This window comes from Myotis davidii, unplaced genomic scaffold (genome assembly GCF_000327345.1).
Source record: "Myotis davidii unplaced genomic scaffold, ASM32734v1 scaffold520, whole genome shotgun sequence".
In the NCBI taxonomy this organism is placed as follows: domain Eukaryota; kingdom Metazoa; phylum Chordata; class Mammalia; order Chiroptera; family Vespertilionidae; genus Myotis; species Myotis davidii.
The window spans coordinates 3,503,812-3,530,270 of record NW_006292908.1 but is presented as its reverse complement, the minus strand read 5'-3'; the positions used below and the strand labels follow the sequence as shown (position 1 = coordinate 3,530,270).

Here is a 26,459-nt window from a genome sequence, read left to right as displayed (position 1 = left end):
TGTGTGCTTGCATGTTCAAACTGAGATTAGCTTTGATTATTTTAGGGAAATGAAAAAAATAATTAGTTGAAAGTTCACTGCCTTTTAACAATTCTTTAATGAGTTAAAATACTTATTAGGTAAGAAAGTATAGCCATGCCAGAGTAGGTTTAAAAAATCCCAACATGATTGAGCTTCATCCAGTCTGAGTGAGTTGTGCTAACTGTTGTGCTGAGGAACATGCTAGGCACATAATTTGAACTTCTTGTTATAAATCACTAACTTGATCCTAACCCTCAGTCCACTGTGTTGATTCAAAACTCTCTCCTACTACCTAATAATAATTATTACTTACATTTTTCAGGGGGGCCAGTTGACTTACAGTTCAGTCTAAGCTCCTCTCAAAAATGTTTAGGACTCCCAGAGAAAATTGATGCTACTTCTAATGAAGTATTTTATCATTTAATATAATATTTAACCACAAATAACAATGTAATAATAGATTTAACATATCACTGACTTACTTTAGATTATGCCAACATCTTGCTAATTTTACCACTTTGAATATGATTTGTTCTATCTCTTCTTTATAATTTAACTAGAGGCCTGGTGCACAAAATTCGTGCACTTGGGGGTGGGTCCCCTCAGCCCAGCCTGTGCCCTCTCACAGCCCTGGAGCCCTTGTGGGATGTCTGACTGACATCTTGGCCCGCTCCCCGACATCCTTTCTGCTGCTGCAGAGGCGGAAGAGGCTCCTGCCACTGCTCTGCACTCGCCAGCCATGAGCCCGGCTTCTGGATGAGTGGCTCTCCCTCTGTGGGAGAGCACTGATCATAAGGAGACAGCTCCTGTGTTGAGCGTCTACCCTCTGGTGGTCAGTGCACATCATAGTGACCAGTTGTTCCACCGTTTGGTTAATTTGCATATTAACCTTTTATTATGTAGGATGTTCTTATAGTAATTTTGAATTACACTCACTTTAGAAATATTGAATTTTCCTCTACTCTAATTAAAGAATTCTTGAGTTATCCTGATAGCATTGCCTATAGATGTCATGTTTGGTATTGAGCACTTGAAATATGGCTTGCCCAAATTGAGGTGTGCTATCAGTATAAAATCTACACTGGATATTAAAGGCTTAGTACAAACAGTGTAAAATATCACATTAACAAATAAGCAAAGAAAAGAAAGAGATTCATGAACACACACAACAGTATGATGATTGCCAAAGGGAAGTACAAGGGGATAAAAGGCAAATAATGGTGATGGGAGGAATCTGACTTGGGGTGGTGAATATACACTAAAATAAACAGCTGATGTATTGTAGAACCTATATAATTTATTAGCCAATGTCACCCCAATGAACTTAATTAAAATTTTTTTACATTGATTATGTTTTGAACAGATGACATTTCAGATATATTTGGTTAAATATATGTTACTAAAATTAAATTTATTTAATTTGTACTTTTTAATGTGGCTACTAGACATTTTAAAGTACATATGAATATTTTGTCTCACACTAATATTTATATTGACAGTGATGATTTAATATATACCCTTATGTCTTATACCCAACTAGAAGGCAGTCAAGAAGACATTAAAAATATCAGATATTGCTAATGTGATATTAAATTGATATTGTCAATCGAATATTAAATTGAGATTCAGAGTTACTGAAATAGAGTAGATAAATTTATCTGCAAGAATTACCTAATATATTTACACTTAGCAATTAATTTATTTTACTGCAGATTTACCCAACATCAATACCAACAGTCTTTGAACACCAAAGACATTTTTTTTTCCTATTGGTCTGACAATTTATAGCACCAATAAAAATAAAAGCAGAACAGCCCTCGCTGGTTTGGTTCAGTGGATAGAGCGTCAGCCTGCAGACCGAAGGGTCTCAAATTCAATTCAAGTCAAGGGCACATGCCCGGGTTGTGGGCTCAGTCCCCAGTAGGGGGCGTGCAGGAGGCAGCCAGTCAATGATTCTCTCCCATCACTGATGTGTCTATCTCTCCCCTTTCTCTTCTCTAAAATCAATAAAAAATATATATATTTAAAAAAATGAAAATAAAAGCAGGCCAGATGGGGTTAAGGACAGGAAGGATTCTCTGGATGCAGAGCCGCACACCAGTGTCCCTGTGTTCAGATTTACTTAAAGTCATTGTCCAACTTCCCTGAGATGATTAACTGCTGAAGTCTATTTGTCTTCCTGCTGCTATCTCTGAACAAGCCTAAATCTTCCATGTGGTTAATAAACTTCTTATCTTTTGAATACTGAAAATAAAATAAACTTAATCCCCAGGGTAGTTCAGTCAAGAGTCCGGGAGCCTTTTAGATGTGTCTCAGAGATAGAGGACAGCCTGGTTTTCTGCCCCTTGCGATTATCAATCTTCCCCATGCGCGCATGTATGTGTAAGGGTGTTAAAGGTGCTTCTCAGTGATAAATGTCAGTGGCATCGCACAGTGAATATTAATTTCAGTGTTGTCAAGGTCAGATGTGTGCCCAGGTTCATTGTTCCTGGGATTTTTATTGCAGCCACTGCTCCGAAAGATTTTTTTTATCTTGGGCCTCTTTGTTCAGGCTTCAAGAGCAAAAGGGAGCATCATTCTTCAACATCCATGCACAATGCTCTGACAAAAGGTGCCTTAGCACAGTCTTCCCTGTCCATTGGGACAGTTATTTCTACGAAGACCAAAATGTGAGTTTAGAGGTGCTAAGTTAGGTGGGAAGAGAAAAAAAATAGATGATCACAAAATCTGGAGACTAGCTGATGTTCCTGAAAAGCCGCTGGCTGTATATGGAAAATGAAAGAAAAGAATTGCAGGAGACTGTAAATTTTAAGAGAGTTTTCATTGCTTCCCTGGTCCATTCTCACGAGGCCTAGCACCTTGTAGAAATTAGTTAATGTGTATTGAGCATTTACATAGTGCCAGAAGTCATTTGGCAAATGTTTATCCTTAATCTCCACAACAAACCGAGGAGGTGGATACTGGTGTTAACCCCATTTTTAAGAGAAGAAAAACGTAAACTTCAAGATACGTAGTAGCTTGACCCCAGCCACATCGCCTGCACAAGGACAGTTCTGGATTTGAACCCAGGGTCTCTGATGGTGGAGGCCGCATTCCGGGTTTTTAGTCTCTGTCACCAAAGCTTTATTAGTTGGCATCCCTTGGCATTGCCTGCATCAGCGTAGCCCAGACCTCTGACTTGGAGAATAGAGTTCTAAATTTCTTCCTTAACTTATAGTCCCTCCCCCAAGAGCCAGCTTATCCAAAGCAGTTTCTTATCTCTTGAAGCCTAGAAGTAGAAAAGCAATAATTTTCTTTCCCAAAGAGATGGTATCTTTAAGGTAGGATCTTTTTGACATTATGTAGACAAACATACTCACTTGACTGTCTAAAAAAAGATTACTGCTTTCTTCTCTGATAAATGGCTGCAGAACTCTTTTATAAAAGCAGTCTCTACACGTCATTTTATTGCTCTATTAAAACTACAAACATTGTATATCGATTCTTCCCACACTGACCATAGTACAAGCCAACTTGAGAAAGGTTGCTGGGATAAAGTTACATCATCACCATGGGAACACTGAGTTTGTGAAGACTGTTTCTGTGATGCATACTACAGAGAAGTGATATTTCTGTGGACAGAAAGACAACCTGGAAGTATATCCAAGTCTAAATGAGTGGGAAGTAAGTGAGAGGCCTGCCCCTTCCTGGGATTCGCTGCTTAGGCTCTTCCAATGGAATAAATTAGACTGTATGGTCTGGATAACAACAAAAGTCACCCTGCAGAGAATTTATTTGGAGGTTAAAAGGCTTAACTTATATCTGATATTGTGACACACCAGGCAGATCTTGGTTCCTTTATCAGGTACTCTCTTGGCCGTTTATGGTTTGTAAACGTAATCCAGGTCAGGACCATGTCCTACGCATGTACGGGATTCTGTGCTTCCCATTTCCCGTTTACATACATCACCTCCTCGTGTTCTCCTAGCAACCTTGAGAACCAAGAACAAATACTCCTTCCTTCAATTGTCTGATGAGGGAACCAAAATATGGAGAAGTTTAAGGGACTTGAGTTCAGGAAACAGTAATTCAACCACCACATTATTTGGAACTCTTTACTTTCTATGTAGCCTCTATGATCCTTATCATAGCCCTCTTATGTAGATGAAATAATGTGCAGAGTGTTTAAATGATTTGGCCCAAAGACACACTATTATTAGAGAAGAGATTTTTTTTTTTTGGGGGGGGGTGTTAAATCCACCTATCACATTTTTCTAAAATTGGTAGAACATTATTTGATTTTTTGATAATGCTAACAAAGTAGAAAAGAAAATAATTCCATGCTTGTGGGTTTTTTTCCCCAATAAAATATTAATTGTGCCATTAAATACTTCAGAGGATAAAGTATTTAAGTACAAATAATATTTTACTTAAATGCTTTATCATCTGAAGCTTTCCGCAAACTGGTTTTTCTCTCCATTTGCCAACTGGTTAAGTTCTGCTCCGGAAAGGCTAATGTCAAGGCATTACCCACCAGTCTCGTGCACACCCATGTGTCCTAACTCACTAGATTCTCCCTTCACACCTGAACTCACCTGTCCTTCCTTTGCGCATCACTTCAATTCTCTGTTTATTGAGCCACAGTTGTTATATGGCATTATATTAGTTTCAGGTACTCAACATAATGCTTCAATATTCGTATCCACTGCAAAATGACCACCACAGTGAACCTAGTTACCATCTGTCACCATAAGAACTTAGAATTTTATTTTCCTTGTGATAGAACTATTAAGATGAACTCTCTTGGTGACTTTTACATATGCAAGACAGCGTTTACTATAGTCACCATGTTATGCATTCCATCCTGATGACATTTATTTTATACCTGAAAGTTTGTACCTCTTGATCCCTTCACCCATTTTGCCACCTCTCAATTCCCCTCCCCTCTGGCAGCCATAATAAAATATTTCATAGTACTGGAGTTAGCATTACATGCTAAACATATAAAAAGTATGATTATTTTTTTAAATCAGCTTATACTTTTATCTAAAAATTTAAACATAATGGAAAGTAACCAAACCCACGCTACTCTGGGGAGAAATTTTTTAAAAGGAAAAATGTTAGTACCATTCATGAGGTTTGTATGACATCAAACTGCCTTTAGTAATATGGACACCTAAGCACATTTGGCTGAATCTTTAAGTTTTTAGCTCTATTGTTTGATATCTTTTAAGCAATTATTCTAGATCATAAAAACAATTGCTTTTGACATTACTGAGAAATCTCCAGTTTACATGGTTTGAGACCTCAATTATGAAATCAGAAATGTACTTTACCCACTCTACATCTCTAGGCAGTGCCTGTGTGTTCTAAAGTGCAATTAAAAGAACTCTCCAAGTTTCGCCACGATTATGACTACTTGGCTATGTTAGTGAAAAATCTGAGGAACCGCACGGAAAAGACCTTATTTTGAAGCCAATTCTTGTAATCACTTTTTTTTTTTATCAAACTGCTTCGAGTTTTAGGATGAATCACAAGAAGACTACTTTCAATACTGTTCCTTCAAAGAGAATTGTTAAAGTTTTTCCTACCGTGCTGTCAAAAATATCCATCACTCAGTGTATGAGCATACATGCAGATACATGTGCCTATAGAAGAAATATGCAAGTTAAGTCATATATATCACACACATTTTATATATGTGTATAGATTTATAGGTATACCTGTACAGACAAAATCACACAATGACACAGTTGATTATATTGTGAGTTAGCAGATAGCACCTATTAAAACCCAAAGTAAAATTATTAGGCAATAACTGCTTCCTCCAATCAAATCTTGTCATATTTATGTGGTTTTGTAACAGAAACCATATCCCATAGTTTGTGCTTCTCCTTGCCAAATTACTGTCATATCTCCTAACCACCTATAGTTCAGTCAAGAGGAGGTTTCATTATGTTAACAATTACATTGCCTGAAGGCTTTTGATGTTGCATTCCCCATGCAGAATAGAAAAAGATTTCATATCATTAAAGCTGTTAACTACAGGAGGAAAGAAATCAAAGAGGCAATCAAAGCATGCACTTTATTATCAATAAATGCAAATAGTTTCAGCAACGCCTCGCATTTGAAGCAGATTCAGTGAGGAGATCATTGGCAATGGAAGCTGCTGCTTAAATAAGAGAGCTTCATGGTATAAATCTACTTGGATCTCTACAGATAATTACTTAGATCCCTGGCTATCTAGTGTTTTCAAGTGGACTCAAGAACCTTTTTTAAGTTAACAAAAGCAGAAGGACCTGGACTCATCCTCAGAATTCTGTTCTGAATTGAAGACCTCTGAATTATAGGTCGTCATTTGAATGACAACCCAGGAGACATATATTTTTAAATGCACTGTTACTAAAGTAGTTCTTAAAACAAAGGATTTGGTGACTGTTAAATTGATGATTTAGGAACAGTAGGACACATTATACTGCACAGTCATTTAGAAAAGACTTTAAATATTCAAATGTTCAACTACACATTCTCTGACACTAACATTTGTCTTCATTTCAGACTTCCAGCTGAGAAACATCAGCATAATGGTGAAAAGACATCAGCCTTATGCAGGATTATGAAGACAGTGGCATAACCCTTCTACAGCTTTTTCTAAGAATACCTTATATTCTTATTTGGAAGGGATTATTTAAACTCCCAAGATATTTTTAGAACTATATATTTGATAAATCATAATTTAGGTTTTAGTATGATTTCTACAAATATCACATTACAGTAAAGAAAAGTCAGAAAGGTAGATGGATAGATATACATTGAAATAGAAACAGAGCAAGAGAAAGGAAAAATGGGTATTAATTGATATATGCCATGTGGTTTCTTAATAATCAGAAGCCCTAACATATTTATTGAATTAAACCAGATGAATTCAGAAGTCTTTGAATGACCGTAATTTGTAAAATGAAATGTAAAAATCTATTCACATACATTTCAGTTTTTGAAACCAATAGCATTTTATTAAAAATCGAAGATGTCTTTTTAAAGTGAAATTATTACCATATTTTCTATTATGAAGTAATTTACAATCACTACAAGTGATTTGATAATAATCACCAGTTTTCAAAACTAAAATAAATCAGAGATATTATCTAATACATTGGGAGCTAACATTTGAAGAATGATGGGAACTATGGATCCTACACCTCCAAAAATACACATATTACATTCTCGAAAATGTTTATACAATTTCAGGGGGTCCATGGACTCGTTGATGTTAACGACTGGTTCCTATAATAAGTAGATTAGGGACAAGAAACTATACTTCTGACTCTAATCTTAATCAATTAGAACTCATTAAACAATGATATTCTCTCTCTCTCTCTCTCTCTCTCTCTCTCTCTCTCTCTCTCTCTCTCCCCCCTCACACACACACACATCTTGTCTTCAATATGACTGTGTCTGATAACTCTTGCTTTAATAAAAATTCAGCTAACGTTTATATGCCATTTTAGAGATTAATATGCAATAAGATCTCATTATAAAGTACTCTGATATATTATAAATTTATATATAGTCAGAAATTACTGTTCCCTTTGCAAATAGTGACATGTAATACATCTCATTTACTTTGGCGTAAGTATTTAATTTGTTCTTAGGTACAGGTATTATAATGACTTTCTACTGAAACGCAATATTGAAATTTAAAAAGGTGGTTGGTTAGGCTGACATTGATTGATGAGTTACTTGCATGGATTATGCATCTATTCTGAAATCTTTCCATTTTTTGAAGAAATAGGTAACCTGAATAGAGATGGAGAGAAATTAGATGCAGTTTGCCACAACATTATTGTCCAAAGGAAGGGATCGGTGGTGATTATTAAAGACATCTCGGAAATGATGAGTAGTTAAGCCCATTACCTTTCTTGACTGACATACCAAGATGTGATGAAATGGAAGGCAGATGCCGTTAACTGTATTGATTTCACATCTAATTTCCATTGTTGAACATTTGTGTCTCCCTTTTTCTCTTTCTCTCTTTCTAATGTGCATAAAATAAATCAGATGTAAAACTATATGTTATTCTTAACTATACTTTATGATATGAATCTGAATAAGAAAGTATAGTCATGCATATATACATATACAAACATACCTCCACAATTAACATAAAACACAATATATTAACTACAAACCTACATTAAAGCTATAAATCAAAGGGAAACTGTTCAGAAATTTATGAGTTTGAATTTATAGCACTATTGTGAAGAAGAGTAAGCATTTAATAGTTTATGTGGAAAAATAGTCTTGGTTTTAGCCATGAATGCTGTGGGGAAGAATATCTCACAGGCAGGCAGTGTTTGGGTCTGGATAAAATAAATAATGATGTAGATGATAAAAATATGAGTTGATGGTGATTCTTTGATGTCTTGACATTTATATTTACTCAGAACAGCATAGGTTATTATATTTTCATTTTATTTTATAACAGAAAGTTAAAGTACGAAATAATTTAGTAGTAAAAGGCAGTCTTTTCTCAGAGAAAGATAATTGCAAACATTGGAATAGCCAATAGAATGTTATCATGTGGATGGAAACTGGTGAAAACACATACAGTTGTTTGAAAGTACTTAAACTGAATGCCCTTTTTGAATTCTGATGTCTAAATTTTCTGCTTGAAATTCTAGAAACTTAGACACACTTCTTTCCTGATAGTATCTAATGACCAAAGAGAAGAATATGTCAGTGGATTAAGAAGTGATCAGAGTAGGCACTACGAGTGTGAACTGGATCCAAATTACAGTACTTACTGCCTGGTGTTTTCCCATCAGTGACTAAGCTACATGTGCACATAAAGAAATTACACCTTGTGCAGAGCGCACACAGGCTCCATGCACATGACAAACATGGACGTACATACCAACTTCAGTTCTCACCAGGTGTCTTGAGGAAACACTATTTTCTGATCACTTGCAGTGACAATGCTGAATAAACCACACCAAATGAGTTAGACTACATAGTTTATTTTAGGCTTGTGATTTATGGTAACCTTTGGTAATTGTATGTAAAGTCGTTCATTTGACACACATCTATTAAATACTGTCTGTGTACCTAGCATTGTGCCTATCCCTGTGGAGAAGAGAATTGATCTTATTATTTGGGGAATAAGTGGAGTTTTTTGACCATTCTCTGGACCAAGAGCCAAGACCCTAGCAGCCATGGCTGGGCTCGGCAGGGAGGAAGTTGGCCTCATGTTTGTTCTTGTCGGGTTGCTCCTTGAGCTGTCCATGTCCCTGCGGTCTCTTCTTCCCACAAGGCCTGATGGAAGTGGTTGTGAGGTTGGCCTCTCTGACCCCCTTGTCCCCAACAAGCCCTAGTTTAGCAGGCTATGCATCCATGGCTCCTACCCTGCCAGGCAACCCTCTCAGCTCGTTCTTTCAGATTCTCAGATGTCTTGTTCTTCAAAAATTCAAATCAGTTTGAATTATTTCCCATTACCCCCTTGTGCTCCAGTGAAGCAAATGAGCAGAATATCCTCAAATATCCTCCCCCCTTCCATACACTCACTTCTCTCCTAGTCCTCCTGGAAAAGCTTTTACCCTGGAAAACTTCCCTTGAATGAATGATGGCCTTGGTGTTTGGCCATTTTTAAACTTTAGTCTTCGTTCCCAGAATGAGTCATGTTAGTAGTAAGCAGTGTGCTTTCATTTTAGCCACAGGGCAGTGAGAAGGAACTCATTCAGTTAATACTTTCCACGTCACTGGGCTGCACAGATACGCTCTGTGAGCTTCCAAAATCCTCATATTCACGTGCCAGAGCAGGCCGCTCAGCCTCAGTTCTCCTCCTTTCTTTGGCATCTACCTTCCTTACAAGAATAGAGGACTCCAAATCAGAAATGCTCCCTCATGAGCTGTTTGCTTTGTCTTTGTGAAATTACAGAAGCATCCAAATTGTTTAATTTTCATGTTGTTATTTCAAATATTGTACTTTGCAAATCCAGTTGAAAATGTCAGTGGGCAAGTTTTTAATTTGCTTCGGTTTGTTTTTCCCCATGAAGCAAAATGCCTCCATTATAATCTAAGTCTAATTGTATCACTATAAGCTTTGACACAGGGAAGACTCCCTGTTGGTCAGTATTGTCTACCGAAGGTCCCTTTGTGGAAGAAGGGATTTTGCACAGACAAATGGTCCCTTCCTGGAAGAATAGCAGCATGGGATGCTCTCACACAATGTCTTTCAAAGTGCAACCGTTTGGGATCTAGAGGTCTACTTGTGGAAGAAAGGATGCATGAAAGAACAGGGAACGCGATAATGAACCATGTAGAGATGGCTTGGAATAGGAGGCGTCTCTGTAGAGTCATGAGAGATATACATATCCATCTGTATATTTGACTATACATATGCACATATGCATTTGTGTATATACATAGATACACAGTCATATGGTTCCTGATTGCTGAAAGGATCTAGAAGCAAGGACAGCCAAACAGCAATGAGCAGTCTAACACCCTGACCTTTGTCTCAGATACCATTCCCCGAGAAAAGAGCCAGAAATCTTTGGAGAAATGTGATTCCAGAACTGGGGCAGGATCTAGATTAACCTGTAATATATTATGCCAGGAAGAAAGGAAGTGCTCCTGTGAAGGATGTTGCATGTCATAAGGACAGAAGATTAAAGGGGGCCCCACTGGCCAAATCTGGCACAATTCAAACACCCAAATAATTAAGTGCCGGGCTGACCAGCAGACCCTGAGCAGCAGATGAGTAGATTACTCTGACACATGTTTCTGTGAAAGAGAAGGCTAAGGGGCTTGTTTGGCTTTAGTAACGAAAACAGCCCCGATTGCCTGCCTCATTAGCCTTTTATTGTAACAACAGCTTGAACTGAAATTAACCTCTAGATACAATCAGCAGGGTGGGTATCCTTGAGAAAGCTCATGCTTCTACAAGGTCGGGTCTTAAAGACTAAACATAGAGATTCCAGCAAAACACCCGGGGGATCAGACTTCTTTGGACAAGTCAAGGTAGGGGCTGCAGCCTTCAGCAAGGTCCCCGACCTTTTGCAGAATTCTCCTTACAGACTTTCCAACCAAGTCCTGTGCTTCCCCACAATTAAGAACAATAATGAATTGTAGACTATGATAAAGAAGGAACCCATGTCCCCATAACAATAATAGATACATAAGTAGAGAAAAATATGGGTTCTTGCTTATAATTGAATGCAGAGTGCCAAGTTGCTAATTCAGAAGAAGTGCTTGAATAGAAAAATAACCACCTTTGTAATCACCCTGGTAAAGGTTGATTCAATCAAGAACCATGAGTAGATGCTGACTCTAAGGGGAGCTAATATAGAGCATGATATTTACCTGGTCCTGATGCTGATGTAGTCATCTCCCCACAGATTGCTTATTAACTGGAAGTGATGGAGCAGGGGTCAGAGCTGGAGTGGGAGTGCAGGGTGGGCAGTAAATTCCACCTGGAGAAACCTGATATCACCTTGACCAGGTACCCAACATTCACATCCGAGTGACTAAGGGAGGTCTTGTGCCTCTGGAGGTGATGCCCTGAGAAGGACAGACATCTCTTCATGTTTCATTTCCACCTGGAATTCAACATGAAGAAACAAAGACAAACCCAAAATGAGAAACATTCTATTAATTAAAAAAAGATGATAGTCTTCAAACATAAGAATGGCTTAAAGATAAAGAAAGGCTCTGGAACTGTTTCAGCTTAAAACAGACTAAAGAGACTGGCTGAGGAAAGGTGGAGAAATGCTCCATCAATGACAGCATTTGGTCAGTTGGCACAATTACAATACAGATGAAGATTAGATAAAAATATTGAATGAATGTGAAATGCACTGAAGTTAGTAACTATAGTATTCATGTACACATTAGCTCTTAGGAAATATGCACTGAAACTTATAGGGGTAAAGAGCTGTGTACAGCTTAATCTGAATAGAGAGATATGGATATATTTTCTATCTATCAAGAGATAATAAATAGTCTCAATATGTATTTATATAGATTATAGGTAGCATTTATCACTACACCTAAAATCTATATATAATAGGTGATAATGCAACCTATAGATATATATAGAAAGGAAGCCTACATATGTCTAGTGAGATAGATAATGATAAAATATATAGAGCAAAGTGTCAACAATGGGTATATCTGGATAAAGGGAATGTGGGTGTTCTTTGTATTATTCATTGTTAAAATTGTCTGTAGGTTTACAATAATTTCTGAAGTTTTTAAGAAGTTCTTACCAGTCATTTGTAAAGGTGAAAAGAATGCAATTGTCAGTAATAATGGTTCTCAAGATTCGGCAACTGGTGGGAAAATATGTGAAAGTGACATAAAATATGTGTTTCTGACATGAATATATTTATTTCCCCCAAATGAATGTGTGAGCAGTAATACCTTAAGGCGGCTGGGTTTCATGGAACAAATTCTGAAAAATGATCCTGAGACACAGGTGCTTGGCAGATCTAAAAAGGTATCATTAGATATGTCAGCCACGTTTTCATATGATAATTTGCTACGGAAGTTCAAACTCGCAGGACTGTAATATGGGCCTTTAAGGTACAGCTGTCCAAAGCTCGGTGATACCCAAGAACATACATGGCGTGTTAAGTTAACGTAGTTACACTGGCAGTGCCAAGGCTTTATTTTACATTGTCATAGCATGGCTATTTTCCATTTACCATTCACAAACCATACATATTTAGGTATATTTGCACAAATAAAAAAAAATAGGCAGAATTCAAAATTTGCAAATCTGGAATCTGAAGGGTTTTCTTAACTCATTTTGTACCCAGACCTGATCTTATGCTAGACTATGGATAGTCTTTAATAATTCTAGTTGGTGTGAATATCATATATTTGCTGAAAATACATGATTTGATAACAGGGTACTACCACAGACCCTAGTAGGGAGCTTACATAGAGCTCTGCATACCCACCATGTTAGCTTTGTAACATTTGAAAATTTCTGGATCTGAAAATACATCCGGAAACAGTGTTTGCTTAAGTAAATGTAGACCTGTGCTGTCTAGCTACTCTAATGCAGAAGTTACTTATCCTTGATTGAGTTAACAGTTATGAGAGAAAATGGAATACTAGAAAGTAAAATGGAAAATTAAATCCTGCAATTAATATAAAGGAGCCAGAATTGGGCAAGACCTTAAAATGCCGACTAAAGGCAGTGAGTGTGGTCAATTATCCATAGCCATGCTGCCTATTGGAGTGAACCAAGATGTCCAAGTATTCACATGGTAGTTTCTCTCCCCCCCACCCTGCCCCCGCAGTTATTAGCAAGACACAGGCAAAGCCACGCGGACACAGTGGAACTTTCTCCACACTAAAAATTTTGATTAAGAATCCCACCTTTTCCTCCTATTATCCTAGTCACTTATACTCCTTGACCAGTTTCTTCAACTGTAAAATGAAATAAGAAATGTAGATGCATGTAAGTCCTCTTCTGGATATGAAAATGAGAAATAACTCCAAAATGTTACTACTGTGTATTTTATGGTTTTATATCTGTATTCCGTATGGTTTTAAAGGTACTACATGCTGCTATAGTTTCCTCAAACTGTAAAAGATGTAATTCCGATTGTTTGGAGAAAGAGAACCCTCTTGTACTAATCCATTTCTCTTGTACACAGTGCAAGTTCCAGGGCCAGTAGAAAACCTGCAAGCTGTATCTACCTCACCTACCTCAATTCTCATTACCTGGGAACCCCCTGCCTATGCAAATGGCCCAGTTCAAGGTTACAGATTGTTCTGCACTGAGGTGTCCACTGGGAAGGAACAGGTAGGCGAGGGAATGGGTCCCACTGCTGCCACCTGTTGGTTTGGCTCTAGGGCTGGAGAAATAGGCGCTTGTAAGCTCCCAATGTCTAGTCCAGTGTCCGGCATATTAATTGGATAGCTGAACAGTTTTAAAGTACCTGTCACTTGAAATGTTACGCAATTTAATTGAATTCTGGTGCTAAGAGAGGCCAATGGGTAATGAGATGGATCAGAAAGGATACCTCTGTTTTGTGTGAGTAGGTAGGTGCCCAGGCCAGCGTAACCACATTTGTATTAACCCATCTGGTCCCAGGAAGCACTTGTATTTTCAGTCCTTAACCTAAGAGAGGATTTCTCTTACTGTCAATGATATCACCCAAGTTGCTGTTTTCATTCTTATCTATTTGATGGCATATCTGTCTTCTCCCCATATCAGACTGTCACCTGTCACTTTTTTTTTCAGTCTGCCTTACTCAGAAGGCTACCTGCCTCTTTCTTACGTTTCCCCCCAATCTGTGGTTAATACAGACACCTGAAAATAGGCCAATTGGATTTCAGATAAAGCAAGAGTGACTGAGTCTTAGGGAGACTCAGCAGTTCTCCTTTGTGACTGTATATCTTGTTGTAAATCCTCCCCCAAGAATATTTTTCCATTGATTTTTAGAGAGAGTGGAAGGGAGAGAGAGAGAGAGAGAGAGAGAGAGAGAAACATTGATGTGAGAGAGACACATTGGTTGGTTGCCTCCAACCAGGGCTGGGGAACCTGCAACTGAGGTACGTGCCCTTGACCAGAATCAAACCCGGGACCCTTCAGTCCGCAGGCTGATGCTCTATCCACTGGGCTGAATTGGCTAAGACTCATGACTATTGAGTTGTTTACTTCAAGATTCTCAGCTTCATGTGGGAGAAGTTGTATAGGCAAGTATGTAGTTAAGTGGGAAAGACAGGTGACCTTGGGAGCCTAGTTCTGAGGTCGTTGTGACGTTTCGAAGCCTACTGTGGTCTTCGTGCTTCCCCATACACTGTGTGAGAAAGGTTTTCTCATTTAAAAGCCTGTTTTGCAGCAGTTTTATTCAGAAATAGTTCTAATTCCCAAGCCATGTTGTAAAATAAGAATCGCTAGGAGTTCCTCCTGTGTAATCACTCATTCCACTTTCTGTGCTTGCCCTTTAGCTCTTAGTTTCATCTTCCTATTCTGTCCACTTTTCTCCATATTTTAGCTCTTCAATAATGCATATCACCAATCCATTTAAATAAATCCCAAAATGATGTTACCCGAGATAGATGTGAGTGAGAGGATCCTAGCGGAGAGCTAAATAATAGGTCTTCTGGAGCAAACTGGCTCTGATTGCTCAGTGACCTTGACCTTCAGCACCTCATTTCTGCAGCTACGAAGGGCTGACAGCCGCACCCAGCCTACCTCACAGCATTCAGGCAGATACAAACGGTGGCAAACTCTCTGTCAGTTTAAGAGACATGAGCCTGTTTCCGCTGGGGAAGAAGGAAGTCCACTGTTTCCTGGGGAGCTATCCAGTTAGGGTGCAGAAGCAGCGCTGTTCCCTTGAATTTAATAGCTGCCTCCTGCCTGGCAGGGTCTCAGTGTGGCCTCTCTATTCAATCCGTTAGGTGGTGTTAAACAGATTGGAACGCAATGACTGTAGAAACAGCATGGTGCTGTTTTAACCAGGAGTCTGCAGAGAGGCCTGGGTTTCAGTGGGGAAGTGAATGTCACAAGCAGATTTTACAACAGTTCATTCTAAGGCCGGAGTGTAGTTTTGAGAGTGGGAGTCTAATATCCAATTTCCTGACTAAACAGAATGGCTGCCATTTCGGCTTCCATGTGCCTCCTGAATGACAGTTGTTTTATGTCTCCAGAATATAGAGGTTGATGGACTGTCTTATAAGCTGGAAGGCCTGAAAAAATTCACGGAATACAGTCTTCGATTCCTAGCTTATAATCGCTATGGGCCCGGAGTCTCGACTGACGACATCACGGTGGTTACGCTTTCTGATGGTAAGTTACAGCCAGTAACACTTGACTCACATATTTGTCATGTCACTTTTTTATGTCACTATTTTATGTCATATTTACACATATTTTATGTCACTTTCACACTATAATCAAATAATATGGTGTCTATGTCAGAGATTTCATTTTCAGGGTTTCCCAACTAAAACTTGATGGCATATATTAGCATACATTAGAATTTTAGCTACTTCACTCAAACTTTTACAGTCAAATTTAAACTTTCATAAGTCAGGATGTCCTCATAGGTGATCTTCAAGTGTGACTACTGCCTAAGAGCTCAAAATGATTTTTTGCATTTTTCTTTATTTTTTTAACCACAGATACATTTGTACATGTATTTGGACTATATACAATGGCATGTTGCTTTTATTTCTCATTCTTAAAAAAGGTAGATGATTAAAAATTTAAATGATGGACAATTCTACATATTCACCTGCATTTGAAAGTATAGCATAAGGATTGAGGCCAAATAATCCAACATTGAAAGTATTACAGCTGAGCATAAAATATATACATTTAATTGTCCAGTGCTAACAAATGAAAGATTTTTAAATGTCAAAAAAGAGAGGAAGAAGACTTCATAAAGAAGATAGACTACACAAAAAGTTGCAGAGGAAAATGTTAGTATAAGAAATGGATAAAAATGAAATGGGAAACTTAATAAAAAGTCAAAATAAAGTACAGATGAGGATAGAATGTGGCATCAGTGAAAATTCGGGCAGGTATAGAAATGCAAAGATGTGACCTCCATGAATATTAAAAAGGCAACAAACTATTTCTTTTCAGCACTGGTTTCCATGTTGGTGTGTGTAATTCTATATATTATTAATCTTTAAATTTAAAAAAAATGACTTTAGCTTGTGATTCCTTGACCGATCCACCATTCTTTAATCTGGGAAAGTATCTGGGCCTATATTTCACACAATATCAGAGGGATGAGGAAGGGCATCCATGCTATTAAGGGTAGTGCAACAATGGCACATGAGTAAATCTCATTTGCAATTTCAATTTTAAAAAATGTTCTATGTGTGACACCTCTTCATTTTTAATGTAATTCTTATGCCCATCCAACTGATTCTGTTATTGAAGACAGGACAGAATATTTGTTGGCAGAATAAATTACTTCACAACTTATAATTATAAAAATAAAAGAAAAACAAATGAAAATGAATATTTTGCATAATTTATGTAGATTTCATTCACACTCTGAACTGTAAGACTGTGGCCTTATTTTCCACTTAGGTTTTAAATGTCATAGTGAGAAAGATAGATTATTACTCATTAGTCCAAGAATTATCACTTAGAAATGTTAATGATAATGGAAATGTAGAAATTTAGAAGTTAGAAAATGCCTGTCACTATATCAAAGGATTTCATGATCCTTACCCAACAAGCATCACTGTACAAGGGACCCCAATTTTTCTCTATCAGATACATTTGATAGGAGAAAACGGGAACTTCATGACCCTCTTGACGTGGACTCCCTGAACATGTCCGCATTCATCTATACAGTCAAGTCATGTTTCCAACATAAAACCCTGCACTCTTGGCTTCCATTCCCTACCACCCAGTCCCCTTCTCTCCACTTCAGCATGACGTCTTCTCCTCTACTGAAGCTGTGCATGGTGAGGTCATGCACCATATAGATATGTACTTAATCACATTTAATGGTCACCTGCTTCCCAGCGCCAGGCAAGCTCATTTCTCCTTGACTAAAAGGGAGATGTGAAAATTAAATGGGCTAATCCATCTAAACACCTAAAAAGATGAGCATGACATACATCTAAGTATTTACTAAATGTAATCTATGCTAATGTGTGTGTCCCTTTCTCAATTAATAACAAAAATTACTATAGAACAAATTCTCTACTTTCTTTCCTGACTAAGGCATGAATAGCCAGTGTGCTATCAATGGACAGTAAGAGATATTTATATCACCAAAAAAATAGAAAAAATACATCAACACCATGTTATAAACCCACTTTTAGGACTTTGTGGCTTTCAATTCCCAGTACAGAAAATAATATTGATATTTACCAAATTGTGGTATTAAAAAAGAAGTGCAAATAGGTATCCTTTCTCATTAATTTTTGGCTTTCTGGAAATACTATTTTGAAACTTACATTAAAATGACAGTTGAAGGTTACATATCAACTAACCGGTACCTAGAACAAAATGTGTGGTAATTTTAAGTAAATTTCTCCTTACTCCAAAATTCATTCACCTATCATAAATCCATCTAGTGTTACTGAAATTATATTTTGAAACTAATTGTGAAAACGTGGATGTAACATGATTAGTATATGACATGTAAATATTACCATATCATGTGGAATGTAATATTAACCGGCCTGTGGATCAAAGGGTCCTGGGTTTGATTCAAGTCAAGAGTATGTACCTTGGTTGCAGGCTCCTTCCCCGCCCGGGCCCCGGTCAGGGCTCCTGCAGGAGGCAACCAATGGATGCAGTTCTCTCACATCGATATTTCTCTCTGTTTCTCCCTCTCTCTTCCACTCTCTCTAAAAATCAATGGAAAAATATCCTCGGATGAGGATTAAAAATAAAAATAAACAACAACAAACAACAGAAACAAAAACTATTTTTTTAAATATATTTTATTGATTTTTTACAGAGAGGAAGAGAGAGAGATAGAGAGAAACATCGATGAGAGAGAGACATCGATCAGCTGCCTCCTGCACATCTCCTACTGGGGATGTGCCCGCAACCCAGGTACATGCCCTTGACCGGAATCGAACCTGGGACCTTTCAGTCCGCAGACCGACGCTCTATCCATTGAGCCAAACTACAATTCCCAGCCTATCCAGAAAGGCCCAGGAGCTAAGATTTAAGTAAGTACTCATTTGTTTATTTAATCATTGAGTTATTTATTAGATGTCAGATTAGAGGATATAATAATAATACATATATCATACCATTATGCTGATTATATTTCAGAAGCTAAATTCAGAGTATAGCATAATTAAATTTGGGGTAAAACATAAGTAACCTAGTAAAACATAGATATCGTTCATGTTTAAGTAAGAGGGAGCATGACAAAACATTATTGAGAATGCTAAGAGCATTTCTTCCCCATGAAATTCACCTATTCATCCTGAAGAAGGAGAGGCCCTCCTCATTTTACAGATCAATCTATATTAAACATTTATTGACTGCTACTTCTATTGTGGGACAGAGAGCTTTATTTTTTTATGATTCACCTAAGACATATAGAGTAGTGTCTGACAGAGAACAGCCGTTCAGGGAATGGTTGTCTTTGAACTCCTCACATGCTAGAATGTTTGCTTTTTTGATATAGTAAATATTCATGATAAGTGTTGTGGAGGAAACTGTATATATTCTCCCTTATTTCATGAATGGGGCAATCAAAGTGCCAGCAAGAGAAACAAAATTCCTAGAAGATCCACAAAGAAAAATAAACGGCTCCTTTGTTAATAGAATCGACTCACCAGATGCCATTTGGTAACCTGCCTCTGTGACAGAGGGGTTTAATCACGATCAGCTGAAAAAAAACGGGGGGGGGGGCGCTGTATTTCTTCTTTCCACCTTTTAAGAGATAATAAAGGTTGCATTAAGGGATTGAGCAACACAAGTGGTCATTAGAATGACACATTTCATCCTAAAACCATGCAGATGCTGAAGTGCACAGTACCTTAAGCCTTTAAAACCACTCCAGGAAACCTCCCATGCGTTTTTATTGGTTTCCTGGGAAGGTTATTGCCAGAAAGCTGTAATTAAATGTCAGTGTTTGGTATCACGGCAGGTGCTCTCTTGCCTAATAGTGTTTGGAGCTCCCTAGATGGATAACTGGCCCACCAAGTGAGTAGAAATAAGCAAATGCAGGTGTGTTGTTGTTTTTTAAATCTCTCCAGGAAAATTTGAAAGTGCCACCTGGATCAGCCTAGCTGCTTGTCAGGATGAACTGTGAAAAAGACCCCTTTCTGAGTGATATAGCTTCTCCTTCCTGACGCTGGCAATAACCATCTCACCTGGTTTTGTTCCTTTCAGTGCCAAGTGCCCCACCTCAGAACGTCTCACTGGAAGTGGTGAATTCGAGGGTGAGTTGTTGAAATGTTCACTGTTTGTTATCTGTGGACACATGACCTTTGCTCACACACCCACTGTGCAGGGTGAATGGTGTGCCCACGTAAAGAAATGTCCAGAAGGGTGTCATTGTTCCTGCATCTTCTTAGACCACACTTGAATTCATTATAAGGAGAATGTGTTTACTTTTACACTTAATTTTATAAGTGTTATAACAATAAAAGGTTATTCCACCAGGAAGAAAATGTTCTATTTACTGATACTCCCCAGTATAGGACATCATATGCAAGCTGGAACACTTGAATATAGGAATGAATAAGACAATTGAAAGAGAGGGATAAAGCAAGGCTTTGTTTGCTGAAAGATTAATTAGAATTGAATGCTCCATCGCCATCTCAATGCTTCCCTCATGTCTCCAGACAGTGATGGCATTCGTGAGGTCCAAAAAGGTTGTATTTATGAAGCAACATCACCCAGTGGCCAATGTTTCCTGACTTGGGAAGTGGATATAAATTTCAAAAGGATTTAAGTGAGGCTAGTTATATCTGAAAAAAAGAACCTAATGCCAAACTTTAGTGTTCTAGAAACATCTTATTTCAAGTGTGTCTCAGGGTTGGAAATCAGTTCAAACCCTTAGAAGAGAGAAGCAAACAAGGATCGGTCAGGCTTGAGTCTGTTGTGACCTGCTGTGTGCTCTCTGGTTGTGTTCACTGCCCCTGGCCTTAGAGCGGGATTGAGCTCACTGGTCTCTAAGCTCTGGACACAGCAGGGGAATTCTGTGGGTCTTCGAGACACTCATACTCGGATATTTAATCCTGGCTTTCCCTTTTAATATCTGTATGTGATCTTAGAAAACTTTCCAAACTCATCAAATGTCAGTTTCTCTATTCATTAGTATGGGTAGCAATGCCTTCCTTGTTGGTTTATCCTGAGAAAATAGTAGCATAACATATACAATAGGCCAACTTATTGTCAATAGCGACTACTTCAATCATTGTACAAATCTTTGCCATATTTTGCAAAAATCTCTGATGCAGCCACATTTTGGTGACTTTGACCAGATTTTCCTCTCTCGTATGAATTTATTTTTTGGAGCTCATGAAATATCTCTAAAATTGTTAGCCTCTTATATTTTTAGGCAGTGTAGTGGATAAGAAGTAGTGAAATAAATTTAAAATTAAAAGGGATGAAAATAAATGAATTTAGGGAAGGAAAATAAGCTAAAGGAAAATAACCAGGAAAAAAAACATCACCCTAACAAAGACATTGTTTGCAGCAACAATAAATGTTCTACAGATGCACCACTCGGATTAAGAGATTGCCAAAGTAAAGTCAAAAAGATTTCTACAATTATTATAGGTTGTTATTGAATGAAATTTGGAAAGCATATTGTAATTCCTCTTTTTTGAATGACTCATTTTTATTAGCATTTTAATCCACCTCATATCTTTCTTCCAGGACACAACATAGAAATTGATATAAAGCTATTTCATATGTGCGCTTGTATCCCTTAAAAGTCTATTCAACTATGGGTGAATATCTTGTTATGAAATGTGAATGAGGCATTATTGAGTGACCCTGGATGATGACTATATTTGAATATGTATTTATTACTTTCCTGAACAGGCAATTCCTAGATTGTAAAACTGACTTTTTCTATCTATCATCTACCTACCTACCTACCTACCTACCTACACACACACACACACACACACACACACACAAATATCACAGCCCATACTCTTCTATAATATGTGATGGAAACACTCCTCCTTCCATCCTCTTGTAATTACCTGGGAACATTGCACTACTAGGAAATGTAACTTGCTTGGAGCTTTGCAGAGTGAATACAGTTGGCCAGATGCTGGAATGCCTCTTCCTTTCCTCTCGCGCCCTCTGTGATCTTATTTCCTAGCTTTGGAGGAATTATAAAGTATTTTCTTGGATTGTTGCCTAGAGAAAAGAAACTGGATGATCTAAACACTCTTTTATCATTCCCAATATCTTGATGCAGAGAAAGATAAAAACAACATTCTATTTTGATAGTCATCTTTTGTTTGAAACAATAGTTCTCAAAGGTACTAATATTTACTCTTAACTAATACCATTTCAAGGAACATGACTTTTTTTAAAAAGAAACATTGCTGAATGAGTATTGTATTCTTTTAGACTAATAGAATTATGACTTTTAGGTTATTCTTTTCACTTAGGATTTTTATGTAATATAGAAGGAACAGTCAGATTTTAAAATCTGCAGTTATATTTATATGGTAAATCTATATCAAATTTGCACTTATATGCCCGAGCCAGTTTGGCTCAGTGTATAGAGCAGTGGTTTTCAACCTTCTGGCCCTTTAAATACAGTTCCTCATATTGTGGTGACCCCCAACCATAAAATTATTTTCCTTGCTACTCCATAACTGTAATGTTGCTACTATTATGAATCGTAATGTAAATATCTGATATCCAGGATGATCTTAGGCGACCCCTGTGAAAGGTTCATTTGACCGCCAAAGGGGTCGCAACCCACAGTTTGAGAACCGCTGGTATAGAGCATCATCCTGTGGACTGAAGGGTCCCAGGTTTGATTCCAATCAAGGACACATGCCTAGGTTGCGAACTCAATCCCCAGTAGGGGACATGCAGGAGGCAGCCAATCAATGATTCTCTCTCATCATTGATGTTTCTATCTCTCTCTCCCTCTCCCTTCCTCGCTAAAATCAATAAAAGTATATTTTTAAAAATTGCAGTTATAAAACATAATTGACCATTTTATAGATAAGCAATGAGGAAATTTGCTGGTGCTAATATTTTTGCACACAGATGGCTAGAACTGAAAAGTCACATTTATAGTTACTTGCTACTGTTATGGCCACCTATATGCCAGTTGAACCCAAAATATTATGATCCAGGGTATGTGAACAGAGAGTACCTTATGCATTTAGGGAAAAGAACCAAAGGAAATTTTGGTGCTCTTGTTCTTGAAAAGGGAGTGTAGTGGGTACCTTATAAAGCTGTAACCACAGGAAAAAGTAGATCCCTTTCTGCAGGGTAAATGTGAACACAAACTTGGTTTTGAAGAAAGGACTTGAACTATAGATACTAGTTTAGGTAATATAAGATGGTTATTTTTTGCACTAAAATTTTGCTTACAACAACAAATATTTTTATAAGAAAAAAAAATAATGTTTTACAGTATAGACTTTAAAATGTGATTGTTTTATTAAGAAAAATTTTTATGACCCAGCTGGCATAGCTCAGTGCTTGAATGTCAGCCTATGAACTAGGAGGTCACAGTTCAAATCCCTGTCAGGTCATATGCCCAGGTTGTGGGCTCGATCCCCAGTGTGGGGCATGCAGGAAGCAGCCTATCAATGATTCTCTCTCACATTGTTATATATAACTAGGGGCCCCGGTGCACTGGGTGTGTGTGTGGGGGGGTGGTCCCTCAGCCCAGCCTGCCCCCTCTCACACACTGGGAGCCCTCAGGCATTGACCCCCATCACCCTCCAATTGCAGGATCGGCCCCTTGCCCAGGCATCAGGCCTGGGCAGGGGACCCTCATTTCCCCCCATCACTGGTTTTACCCCCAGCCCAGCCCTGATGCCTCTGGCCCAGGCATCAGGCCTGGGCAGGGGACCCCCAGACCCCTCCGATTGCTGGCTCTGCCCCTTGCCCAGGTCTGATGCCTTGGCCATAGACTTAGACCCCCATCACCCTCCGATCGCCTGATCGGCCCCTTGCCCAGACCTGACTACTCCGCCAGAGGACAGGGGACCCCCATCTCCCCCCGATCACTGGCTCTGACCCCCACCCAGGCTTGATGCCTCTGGCCCAGAGGAGTTGACTCTCATCACCCTCTGATCACCAATCACCAGTCACCAGATCGGCCCCTTGCCTAGGCCTGAGGCCTCCGGCAGAGGTGTCAGGCCTGGGGCGGGTACTCCCAGCTCCCCGCGGTTGCAGGCTCTGCCCCTGCCCAGACCTAACGCCCCTGGCCGAGGCATCTGGCCTGGGCAGTGGGGACACGCAGCTGCAGCGGCCCATGATCGTGGGCTCCACTTTAGGCCAGGCAAGGGACCCCCTAGCTCCCGGGACTGCCAGCTTCGACCGTGCCCAGCTCCCATTGCTGGCTTCACCCTTACTTCTTGCTATCACTGGCCAGGGTGGCAAAGGCGCCTGATTCTCCGATCATGGCTGGGGGCAGGGAAAAGGCAGCCTTTGCCCTGCTTGCATTGTGCCTACATATGCAAATTAACCTCCATCTTTGTTGTCAGTTAACTGCCATCTGAGTTGGCAGTTAATTTGCATATAGCCCTGATTAGCCAATGAAAAGGGTAGCGTCGTACGCCAATTACCATTTTTCTCTTTTATTAGTGTAGATGGTAGTTAATATATATACATATACACTATGTCTATCTATATCTGTATCTGCATATGTCTAATGCTAAAGCCATGATAGGCTTTGCCTCTATGGAGCTCACAGTTTAGTAGGAAAACATGTGAGAGAAAATTTATGTTTTATCTAGTCATACTTAACCTATTCCAACCCTTCAAAGTTGACATTATATCCTCATTGATAAAATGAGAGAGTTGGAGAGGTCACCTCTGAAATCTCTCGTGGCTCCAAACACCAGTAACTGTATTTCCACCTTTTAGCTTCTCAATCATTTTATCTTTACAGAGTTAGAGAAAATGGAACAAGCATATTAGCTAAAATATACCAATCTTCACTGACACGCTCAGATATTTATCAACTGAACACTATAGGGTGATTGTAAGGGATGAAAATATTAAACCCAAATTTAAACAACAACAACAAGAACACACACACACACACACACACACTCACACCACACACCCCTGGGCATGGATTATCACACAGGTGTAGATTTTTTAAGTGCAGAATACTGGATTCCTCTCCTTATGTCACACACACCTCTCTAGTGTTGAAACCCTTATCCTTGAGCATCCGAAGCATCTGTGTGGAAGTCATCCTGTTGCATTTCTGGAAGCTCTTTTACTACAATTAGATGAAGTGTGTGCCGCCTTCCCTGCAGCAGTAGATTTTGTGGCTGGTTTCTTCCTGCGTCTCAACGCATCTCACTCCCCTGTGTGTCAGCAGGACTTGGCGTGCTTAAATAACTTGAAAATTAGTTTAGTGACCATACAATTCCCTTTACCCAGGCACTACCCAAAGGGAGAACTAAAACAGCTATTCCAACTCCAGACACCAAACTGGTCATCTTGGCCCCAGATGTTTTAGCATATACTAGTATATACATTTTTAACATTACAGAGGGAATCTAAATGCTGTATCCCGGGGTAACTAACCTCGGAGGGCATGCTTCTGAAGATGGGGTGTGACGGGTGGATTTAGCGCTGAGGCCTCTCTCTCCTGTCCTTGGGTGAGTGATATTTCCCTTTTCAACAGAAGTGATAGCCAGGTGAACAGCTGAGTGGGTCATTTGCATCTGACTCCATCTGGGATACCACTTGTTAGGTACTGAGAGCAAAAGTGTGAAAATGAAGAGAAGGAGAAAAGGGAGGAAGGGAAAACAAGGAGGCGATGTGAGTTAAGATGTTAATTTGCAGGCCCTCTGTGGTTTCCTGTCTGAAATTGGGGTTGTCTTCTCTTGGCTGTGCAAAGAGCCAAAGGGAATTCACATTGCTCCCTACTGCATATAAACCCCCTGAAAACACTTCTGCACACTGGTGTTCTGGAGCCTTCCTGTAAATGACCATCTTCCTGTTTTATCTTATTCAGAGGCATGGGCCTCAGATAGCTCTGGGGGGAAAACCATAATTTGATTTCTTTCTGAATCATCCTAAATCCTTTATAAAACACACTCTGGGACTGAGGTGTTTGGAACCAGAGCTCAGAGTCCTCCCGTCACAAATATAGTGAGTTTCTGAAATGGATTTAGTGCAGAGAAAGAAGACACCTGGGAGACCCGAGACGATTGGTTCCATTTAACAATAACTTAGAAACTGTCATTTGCTTACTGATGGGCAATTTAAATACGATAATGTTTATGCTCACAAACGCTGGTATTTGTCCTCAATCAAAATACACAGAGATTTCTGTTTGAACATGGTGTCTGGAGCAGTTATCCATCAATTCAGTTCAAGGAGATGTAGATCTCTGATGTTTATTTTATTGATCCCTTCATTGATCCATTATGTGATTGTTCCTTGAGCATAGCTAATATCCAGGAAATTATGACTGAAACAGTTTTTGGGAGGGTGCAAAAATAGGAACATAATTATAAGGAAGGCAATGTTTTCTGATGGTTCTTACAGTGGAGTCTTCTGATTTTGTCTAGAATTCTAGAATAAACTGAATATACATTTTTATATTATATTAAAATTCAGACTACATGTAGTAATTCATGAGACTCCCTCAAAAATAAAACTGTATTTGGTCTGTAATTAGGATAGAGCCATCTTAATATATACTAGGGGCCCGGTGCATGAAATTCGTGCACTGGGTGGGGGTGAGGGGGAGTGTCCCTCAGCCCAGCCTGCCCCCTCTCACATACTGGAGCCCTCAGGCGTTGCCCCCATCAATCTA

General features: G+C 38.8%; 1 protein-coding gene across 1 annotated transcript in view; it reads left to right on the top strand.

Annotated features, from left to right (window-relative positions):
- Positions 1-26,459, top strand: part of DCC (DCC netrin 1 receptor) — a 349,712-nt gene that overhangs the window by 106,006 nt on the left and 217,247 nt on the right. Inside the window, exons 5-7 of the mRNA XM_015565696.1 lie at positions 13,668-13,816; positions 15,670-15,808; positions 19,850-19,899. Of these exons, the coding sequence (XP_015421182.1) occupies positions 13,668-13,816; positions 15,670-15,808; positions 19,850-19,899 (338 nt within the window). The remainder of the gene's footprint in view (positions 1-13,667; positions 13,817-15,669; positions 15,809-19,849; positions 19,900-26,459) is intronic.